At 43.2% G+C, this 10792-nt stretch overlaps 1 protein-coding gene across 1 annotated transcript in view; it reads right to left on the bottom strand.

Moving 5' to 3' along the window:
* Nucleotides 1–5408: 5408 nt before the first annotated feature.
* arap2 (ArfGAP with RhoGAP domain, ankyrin repeat and PH domain 2) overlaps nt 5409–10792 on the bottom strand; it is a 187971-nt gene continuing 182587 nt past the window's right edge. Inside the window, exons 30-32 of the mRNA XM_045721480.1 lie at nt 10664–10727; nt 8553–8666; nt 5409–6710 (exon numbers count right to left, since the gene is read on the bottom strand). Of these exons, the coding sequence (XP_045577436.1) occupies nt 6348–6710; nt 8553–8666; nt 10664–10727 (541 nt within the window). The 3' untranslated portion in view covers nt 5409–6347. The remainder of the gene's footprint in view (nt 6711–8552; nt 8667–10663; nt 10728–10792) is intronic.

Here is a 10792-nt window from a genome sequence, read left to right as displayed (position 1 = left end):
GGTTCATTGACAATTTGTGTGAGATTGAGGGCATCAAGCTTAGATTGTAGGATGGCTGGGGTGTAAAGCATGTCACAGTTTAGGTCACCTAGCAGCACGAGCTCTGAGGATAGATGGGGGTTAATCAATTCACATATGGTGTCCAGGGCACAGCTGGGGGCAGAGGGTGGTCTATAGCAAGCTGCAATGGTGAGAGACTTGTTTCTGGGAAGATGGATTTTTAAAAGTAGAAGTTCGAATTGTTTGGGTACAGACCTGGATAGTAAGACCCATACTGTTTATTTATTTTGCTCCTTTGCACCCCAGTATCTCTACTTGCACACTCATCTTTTGCACATCTATCATTCCAGTGTTTAATTGCTACATTGTAATTATTTCGCCACTATGGCCTATTTATTGCCTTACCTCCCTTATCCTACCTCATTTGCACACACTGTATATAGACGTTTCTATTGAATTATTGACTGTATGTTTGTTTATTCCATGTGTAACTCTGTGTTGTTGTTTGTGTCGTACTGCTTTGCTTTATCTTGGCCAGTTGTAGATGAGAACTTGTTCTCAACGAGCCTATCTGGTTAAATAAAGGTGAAATAAATAAAAAAATGTGTCAACATATTTAATTGCCTTTGAACGGGGTATGGTAGTAAGTGACAGGCTCGCCAGTTTGTGTCAAGAAATGCAATGCTGCTGTTTTTTTCACGCTTAACCGTTTCCTGTGTGTATCAAGAATGGTCCACCACCCAAAGGACATCCAGCTGACTTGACACAACTGTGGGAAGCACTGGAGTCAACATATGCCAGCATCCCTGTGGAATGCTAGAGTCCATGCCCAGACGAGGGGGGGAGTTGCAACTCAATATTAGGAAGGTGTTCATATTGTTTGGTAACCTCAGTGTTTTGTTTGTCTCACAATGTCAACTCCAGTGTGAATCACATTCAGCCAAGAAACAAATGGAATCTCATGAACCATCACACTGAATCATCACACTGTGCTCCTGAATCTGAGCCGATTATGGTGACCCATGAATCAGTATTAGTATCTCGCTAACGCCTAGAAAGCCCTGATTCAAACTTCCATTGACCAGCTCGGCAAGCGTTATAATGTCGAAACTCCATGCTTGGTGATCAATGAAAGTATTTTGACATTATAATGCTTGCAGAGCTGGTGAATGGGAGTTTGAATCGGAGCGTTCTGGGCGTTAGAGAGGTCTATAATGCACAGATTCTGGTTCAGGTGACCCACAACTATAGCACACGGATGCCTCCGTCACTGTTTGTTTGGCCCAATCAAAAATGTTCCTTGTGATTCTCTCGGCCAATCAAATCACCTGGATGAGAAAATGTTATTGGTATCTGTTTGTGTTATCTGTAACACCAGTTATTTTATCATCTTGAAGGTTGACATTTATTCAGGCTCAGAAAATCAGCAAGCCAATGTTTCTGAAGTCTATCTTCAACCTCAAACAGTATTTTCCTATTTTCAAAGGAGGATGATTTAACATTTTCATCACATTGTTTACTGACCTTCTCCATGGTGACTCGCCCTTACAGCACATCATCAAAACAACTATTTTATTGACAGCTATTTGATTGGACCAAATATCCAAGGTCTCCAATATTGACAGGCTATTACTGTTAAAATACTGTAATGCATTAATAATGAGCTATCGAGCTCTGTGATTGGTATGTCTGTGTTGCACAGGGACAGTATGTCAGTTATCAGGCTGTTCAAACATATGGGAAACACACACTCTCTGAAGATTCCCACCATATAGAAACTCTATGCATCTTTAATGAGCAAATGTTTGCGTCAATTCCAATTGGCCACTTTTTCTAAATTAAGCTTTTGCTCTGTTGATAACACAATTTAGGACAAACAATGCTAGAATGGGAGGTTGCCCTGGCTGACTATAGTATTTCAGATTAATCACAAAATCTTTGTGATAAATAAATGATGCCCTTGCTTTTGGAATTTAGCACCCAGATATCACTATCTGTGTCCTTGGGATGTGGTCGAACTAGAGAGAGAGTGGGAGAAATAGAGAAAGAAAAAGTCAGAGAGAGAGAGAGAGAGAGAGAGAGAGAGAGAGAGAGAGAGAGAGAGAGAGAGAGAGAGAGAGAGAGAGAGAGCATTTGAAATAGTGATGAGTGAACCACTGACCGTCTTAACCAATGTATGGTCACTCCGGGGAGAGGTTGTTAAATGGAACGGTCAAGGCTTCACAGAAAAACACAAAGGCAATATGGGAAATGTGGACCGTGATCACAGGATCATTAAGCTCATCTCTTTCTCCTCTGGTGAAATGTCCTGTGGTTGGTGGTGTCCAGGGGTCGGCCTGGTTCCGTTTCTCATTCCACCTCTGGAGTGGATTACTAGATGGAAATGATTGCAGGGTCCGGACGGAGGTCTCTGATGATCAGCTCATGGATGTCTTTCAGAAGGCCACAGGACAGCCTGGCCACCTCTCCTTAGCCCCAGGACAGCCTGGCCACCTCTCCTTAGCCCCAGGACAGCCTGGCCACCTCTCCTTAGCCCCAGGACAGCCTGGCCACCTCTCCTTAGCCCCAGGACAGCCTGGCCACCTCTCCTTAGCCCCATGACAGCCTGGCCACCTCTCCTTAGCCCCAGGACAGCCTGGCCACCTCTCCTTAGCCCCAGGACAGCCTGGCCACCTCTCCTTAGCTCCAGGACAGCCTGGCCACCTCTCCTTAGCCCCAGGACAGCCTGGCCACCTCTCCTTAGCCCCAGGACAGCCTGGACACCTCTCCTTAGCCCCAGGTCAGACTGGCCACCTCTCCCTAGCCCCATGACAGCCTGGCCACCTCTCCCTAGCCCCATGACAGCCTGGCCAACCCACCTCCCCATCACCCTAGCCCCACGACAGCCTGGCCACCCACCCCCCATCACCCTAGCCCCATGACAGCATGGCCACCCCCCCCCTGCCCAAATCACCCTAGCCCCATGACAGCATGGCAACCCCCCCTGCCCAAATCACCTTAGGCCCACGACAGCCTGGCCAACCCCCCCATCACCCTAGCCCCATGACAGCATGCCCCCCATCTCTCTAGCCCCATGACAGCCCCCCCTCCCCCCTCCCCCCATCTCTCTAACCCCATGACAGCCTTTCTGGAACTGTAAACCATAAGGGGGCACACTGCGGCACGGCCACACGTCTTAGGAGCATATTCAGGGTGAGGGTGAACGTAGCCTGTCATGTCTTCTGATTTGAAGCTGAGTTACTGCGTATTGTAATTGCTGTGTAGTAAATTGTGTGTCTGTGTGTGTGTGTGTGTGTGTGTGTGTGTGTGTGTGTGTGTGTGTGTGTGTGTGTGTGTGTGTGTGTGTGTGTGTGTGTGTGTGTGTGTGTGTGTGTGTGTGTGTGTGTGTGTAAGCACATGTGTTTCCATCCTTCAGGCCTCCTCACCACAATAGTGACCAATGTCCAGACAGCACCATGGCAACGCAGGGTTGGGGATAACATTCAGTTCAGTATTGAAACAAGGCGCATGTTTAAGTTCGTTCCACCTGAGCGAGTCAGAGACCACTATAATGACACACCAAATGATGACCACCAATCAGAGACCACTATAATGACACACCAAATGATGACCACCAATCAGAGACCACTATGATGACACACCAAATGATGACCACCAATCAGAGACCACTATGATGACACACCAAATGATGACCACCAATCAGAGACCACTATGATGACACACCAAATGATGACCACCAATCAGAGACCACTATGATGACACACCAAATGATGACCACCAATCAGAGACCACTATGATGACACACCAAATGATGACCACCAATCAGAGACCACTATGATGACACACCAAATGATGACCACCAATCAGAGACCACTATGATGAAACACCAAAAGCGTTTGATGGATCGATTTTGTTATTCTAATGCCTCTTAAGGGTAAAGTCATCCAAAAGTAACTGAAAGAAATCATATTACATTACTGAGTTTGGGTAAATCAAAAAGTAACGTTACCGATTACAACTTGGGACAGGTAACTATAACGGATTACATTCAGGAAGTAACCTACCCAACCCTGTTGCTACATAAGTAGCATTCATTCACATATCTTCTGACGACTTTCTCCATTTTACACTCTACAGATTCTTCCGCTGCTCGCTCCCTAACTCATCAAGGCCTCCGTGGTCTTATATCTTACAAAGCAGACAAATTATAACATCTGGATTTAATACAACATCCCCTGCACTCTGTTACTACAGCCCATTCAGTTAATTCAAACTCTTCTCACATGCAGTACAAAGGCTCATCATTTTGAAATAAAGGTCATCTCTTTTCTCTCTCTCTCTCCCCTCATCTCTCTCTCTGTGTCTCTCTCTCTCTCCCCCTCCCTCCCTCATCTCTCACTCAACATTTTCTGTGTCAACATAGGTAACTGGTCCCTCTCCACCCCCATACATTGCTCAAAGCACCACTGCTGTAACATTACCGCCGTACGCAACCTTTCTTGAGTGGCAAGGTCACAGCAGAGTTCATAATGATGCGTCACTAGCCTCATTCACTTAACTCTCTGCTGCCATATGGTGACCTTCTTGCAGTGAAAGCTGCTGTGTGATGTGAATCGAGTGCTATTCTATTCCCACAGAGTGTGTGTGTGTGTGTGCCTCGGTGGCTTCGGTTAGCGCCCAGAGGTGCCCAGAGGCATAGAAGTGCATAGAGGCATGTGACAGACACAGTCACAAAGTCCCGGGAGCTAATCGTCTCTAATCGCAAGCTCCACTTCAGTGCTGTTGAGTTGAAACAATGACATCTGGCTGTACTGGGAGTATAGAGAAGACCACAAGGTTGGAGCAATTGACAACAGATAGCTAAAGAGGCTTTCGTGTAATACAAGTGGTTTGGAATCAAAACAAACTGTGAATATAACAAAGACAGCTAGTATATTTGAGAGGAGTGCTCGCAAGTAAGCATTTCCCTGAACTCTGTACACTACAATTAACTTTGATTTGATTAAGGACGAAATAATTTACAAAACAATCACGCTGTACAGAATCAGTGAGAAGCTACAGTGTTATGAAATTACCATCATATAATAGCACGATAACTTCAGCCCACATAATGAAAAGAATATCTTAATGAAATGAATACTACAGACCCTGTGAAATACAGGTATTTACACTGTGAGAACAAAAGGCGTGTTATTAATAAGATATCTTCAGACTATCAACAGTCAGAGCATGATTAAAATAAAAAGATAATACGATGTTGAACAAAAGGACAATTGGCAGTTATGTTGTGGGAAAAAAAATCAGAATAAAATGTCAAGATGAATTTTTCATGGAGAACCTGGGTGACAATCGTCTACAGTGCATAAACATTTTTAGACTGAAATACATTATTCAATAAGGAGAGCGGATGATTTAAGATGCAGAGTTTATTTTTACATTTTACTACAATAAAAAAAAAAGGAACCCTTTGATGAGATCTATGAATAAAACAACGAAAGGAAGAAAAAAAAGTTGGAGGCGCTTTTTTCGGGAAGAGTCTTTTTGAATGGGTTCAAATCCCATTTGGGAAAAGTATATGCCCTGGCACTCAAACAACATAACAGATCTTTGAATAAGAATTGATCAGTATTGAAATTTAAAAAATCAAGTCGTTTGTGAAGGAAATACTACGTAATGAAATATACTGTACATATCGAATACTATGGGTTAAGTGTCCCCCATTTCCTAATATGCATAAAATATAGAGTACAGTATTTTATACATAAATAGAGTCAAAGAACAGAACATACAATGTGCAGTGTATTATACAACTGTACAATATAAAAAAATGATGTAGTATGTCACTAGGAAATAACATTTAATGCAATAACAGAGTAGATACAGTACATTCCTTTGGAGAAGAATATATTCCTTGTCAACCAATATTAATCATATCAATATTGAATTTAACAAAAGCCAAAAATGTTATAGAATTTGATACTATAATTAATTTGGTATAGCATAGGCAACAGTGTAGAAATATATCTGGACAGGCTTGAGAACTGTTATAAACGACTGTGTTAGTGTGTTGGTCAACTTGGAGTTTCCCATAATATGTCCATCAATAGCACTTGGACCTGTTCTCCACTCCATACTCTAATTTCCCTCCCTGGGGTCCCTCTTGTAGAGAATTTATTCACGTTTTTTTTTTCTTCCAGTTTCTCTCTTTCACTCTCGCTCAGTCTTTCTGTCTCCATGTCGCTCTGTTTTTCATTCTAATCCTCATCCATTCCTTTTCTGTAGCACTTTCTTTTTCTCAGCCTCTCTTTACATTTTTATATTTTTCTTTTCTCTTCTCTATCTCTCCATCAGCTCTTCTCCTCCTTGGCGCTACGGCCAGTCTTATTCAGCACAGAGTTAAGTTCGTTGAGGAGGTTGGGGGGCATAAGACCCCCCTCTCCCATCAGAACGGGCCTCCTGTTGGGGTTCTTGACGCCACTCTGAGGGGCCTGGGGCTCTGGGCGTGGAGAGGGACAGTGCTGGGGCTGGATCACCCCCGCTGAAACATTTCTCTGACCAGTCCCGGGGGACACGAGTCGGTCCTTCTGCTTCAAGCAATTAGCCACTATGGCTGTTTTGTGCTGGAGACTGCCACAATCCTCGCTATTCCTTGTTTTCTCATCTTCACTGGGAGGTGTGCTGATGTTTAGGGACAGCTTTCTGTCTGGCAGCTACGGGTGGGAGAGGTAGAGAAAGGGTTAATCTCTTGAATATACCTTCGGAAAGTTTTCAAACCCCTTGAATTTTTTAGGTTACAGCCTTATTATAAAATTGTATTAAATAGTTTTTTGCTCATCAATCTACACACAATACCCCATAATGACAAAGCAAAAAAAGTTTTTTAGAAATTGTTGCAAGAAAATTGAATAAAACTGAAATATTACATTTACAATAGTATTCAGACCCTTTACTCCGAACTTTGTTGAAGCACATTTGACAGTGATCAAAGCCTTGAGTCTTGTTGGGTATGACGTTACAAGCTTGGCACACCTGTATTTGGGGAGTTTTTTCCATTCTTCTCTGCAGATCCTCTCAAGCTCTGTCAGGTTGGATGGGGAGCGTTGCTGCACAGCTATTTTCAGGTCTCTCCAGAGATGTTAGATCGGGTTCATGTCCGGGCTCTGGCTGGGCCACTCAGAGACTTGTCCCGAAGCCACTCCTGCATTGTCTTGGCTGTGTGCTTAGGTTCGTTGTCCTGTTGGAAGGTGAACCTTCACCCCAGTCTGAGGTACTGAGCGCTCTGGAGCAGGTTTTCATCAAAGATCTCTCTGTACTTTGCTCCATTCATCTTTGCCTCCATCCTAACTAGTCTCCCAGTCCCTGGCTCTGAAAAACATCCCCACAGCATGATGCTGCCACCACCATGCTTCACCGTAGGGATGGTGCCAGGTTTCCTCCAGACGTGACGCTTGGCATTCAGGCCAAAAAGTTCAATCTTGGTTTCATCAGACCAGAGAATCTTGTTCCTCATGGTCTGAGAGTCTTTAGGTGCCTTTTGGCAAACTCCAAGCGGGCTGTCATGTGTCTTTTACTGATGAGTGGGTTTTTCTGGTCACTCTACAGTAAAGGCCGGATTGGTGGAGTGCAGGGATGGTTTTCCTTCTGGAAGCTTCTCCCATCTCGACAGAGGAACTCTAGAGCTCTGTCAGAGTGACCATCGGGTTAATGGTCACCTCCCTGACCAAGGCCCTTCTCCCCTGATTGCTCAGTTTAGCCGGGCGGCCAGCTCTAGGAAGAGTCTTGGTGGTTCCAAACTTCTTCCATTTAAGAATGATGGAGGCCACTGTGTTCTTGGGGACCTTCAATGCTGCAGATTTTTTTTGGTAGCTTTCCCCAGATCTGAGCCTTGAAACAATCCTGTCTTGGAGCTCTACAGACAATTCCTTTGACCTCATGGCTTGGTTTTTGTTCTGACATGCACTGTCAACTGTGGGACCTTATATAGACAGGTATGTGCCTTTCCAAATCATGTCCAATCAATTGAATTGACCACAGGTGGACTCCAATCAAGTTGTAGAAACATCTCAAGTATGATCAATGGAAACAGGATGCATCTGAGCTTAATTTCGAGTCTCATAGCAAAGGGTCTGAATACTTATGTAAATAAGCTATTTCTGTTTTTTATTTCAAATAAATGTGCAAAAAATATCCAAAAACCTGTTTTCGCTTTGTCATTATGGGGTATTGTGATGTCATTATGGGGTATTGTGATGTAACTTGGGATATTGTGACTAGATTGCTGAGGATATTGTTTTTCTATAATCCATTTTTAACGTAACAAAATGTGGAAAAAGTCAAGGGGTCTGAATAATTTCCGAAGGCACTGTAAATAAACTCATCTACTGTCTCATGATATGATAAGCTCTTATCTGTAAGAGTTCAGCTTCCACACTATTAATAGAGCTAAAGGATGGGTGATCAACAACCAAGTCAAGTGTATTGGCTTGATTCACTTCCTGACGAAATGATGCGTAGGACTGAATTTATGGTGGAGAGATGATATGGAGACTTACATTTTTGCTGGTTTTGTGTTTAGTGGTCTGTGGACTCTGCTGGGCTGCTGACATGCTTTTATGAACTGCAGGTCTGCTGTGATCTCTGTTCTTTGACCAGAGGTCTCCTCCATGCTGACGACACAGACACTCATTAGTCAATACACTGTTCTATGTCTATAGTGATACACTTCTGATACGTAGTTTCTGCAACCATTTTTGAAACTATGACATTTTTCTGACAATACAAATTCATGGAAATTCTTTGTTCAGTATGAGTCCACTTGGAGACGGTGGAGAAAGCACAACAGTTTATGATAAAAAAAATCTATGGAGAATGTTGGCTTTATAAACAATATCAGGTAGCGTTGCTGCCGTTGTCTCTCTGGAACTTTCTCTGAGTATGTTTTTAAAGGCAGTGATACTGAGCCACTAGTTACGGTGGAGAGAGTTGAGAGTCGCAGGGTGATGACCCGGTGTTCCTGACAGAAAAATCCTGACCGCGCTTGCTCGTACTAAACTTTAACGACTTGTCCACTTCCTGGTCACAGGTTGACCTGAGATCCCCTTTAACTATTTTCATCTCCTCATTTAATTTGTGCTGGAACGTGTGCTTGGACCTTTTGTATCTCTCCACCACTCCCCAAAACAAAAAGAAACTAGACTTCCTTTTTGCCAGTTGCTATGGAAACACTTTCCGAAAGCCAAATGCCTGCTAAAAGGTAAGAGGGAGGAAAGAAAGTGAGAATAAGTATTCTCTCTCTCTCTCTCTCTCTCTCTCTCTCTCTCTCTCTCTCCCACCCTCCCTCCTTCTCACAAGTCCTGTGGAAGCTGCCAATCCCTATACTTAGCAGCTTTGAGAGGAGTCTACTACTTTTAGCCTGCTATATCCTGCTATAGATTTAGTTGTTTAGGGACTGACTCAGAGAGCTGAGAGTAGGGAAAAGTCACTGTTGCTCACGCTCTAGCCAAAATATGGCCTTCCAGTTTAGATCAATCTTTGCTTTTACTGACAGACCTAAAGTAAATCACTAAAGAGGAGGTCTTACATGAAGTACCTGTGATAAACAACAAGCACAGTTGATGGTTGTAGAGTCGGCAACGAGACGACAAGGCACAAATAGGGCAATGGCAAACTAAGAGTTCTCTTTGTGTAGCTAGGAGATGCACTGATGCACTTTTCAGAATAGTACGGGTGAGTGCTGATGAATTTGCGACATATAAAAATATATATTTTCTCATAGTAATAACAAAAAAGTCTAGCTTTTCTTTTTGTCTTTTAATTTAAAAAAACTCAAATGAGACTGAAAATAACCCTCCCGAACCCTCCCTGAAGAGGAGAGAGAGAGGGGGGGGAGAGAGAGGGGGAGAGAGAGGGGGGAGAGAGAAAACAATTGAATGAGAAAAAGGAGAGTGATGTTCTCTTGCTCATCTGAAACATCTGTAGCTTCTCTCCTCTTTGCATTATTTATGGCGGCTGTGTGCTGTCAGCCACTGACATAAACAACACTTAGCTATATCTGCTGTAGATGCAGGTACTGTAGTGTTCTGCTCACCAATGTGATGGTTACAATCTCCCTGACCTTATTCCAGTGGCTGAGAATTTTGCACATAATGTGATTTATGTTATCGCTGAGTGACCTCGAAAACTTCACAGCACTTCCCCGTATTTATGTATTGTATTTCGTGTTAGTCCCCATTTTTTTGGGGGGGGGGTTACAATGGAAAATGATGAACAATGATATGGCAGTGTAGATATGATTTATCGTATCTCGCTTGTTTAAAGATGCAGTTTTTCCTGAGTGTTAATCCAAAAACAATTCATGGGAATGAGCATGGCGAAAGGAGAGGACCAACAAACCATTCTCAATATGTATCATTGTCTTCCGTTCAAGGATTATTACGTTTTCATACACTTGGTGGAAAGAGACCATGAAATGAAACAACATCCGTGGATAAAACTCTTACAGTACGTGCATCAGGAGTGATCGTTCTATGTCAGACATGTTTTCCTTACACCATTTCAACAAGCTGATTCGTCAATGCTATAAAATCGATATAACATAGTGAAACATCGACCATGTTGAACACACCCTTTATTTCCTAAGAAGTTTCCCGAACCCTGAATGTACCTTCATCGTGATGATGTCAGTCACCCAGTCTATTTGAGACTCTTTCCCCTCGCAGCAGAAATGCCTGTGGATCAGAAGAAAATAGTAGATATAAATTACCCCTAACCACTGACCTAAGGTCAGATTTAC

Source organism: Salmo salar, chromosome ssa07 (assembly GCF_905237065.1).
Source record: "Salmo salar chromosome ssa07, Ssal_v3.1, whole genome shotgun sequence".
NCBI lineage: Eukaryota > Metazoa > Chordata > Actinopteri > Salmoniformes > Salmonidae > Salmo > Salmo salar.
This window is presented reverse-complemented; position numbering and strand designations above follow the sequence as displayed.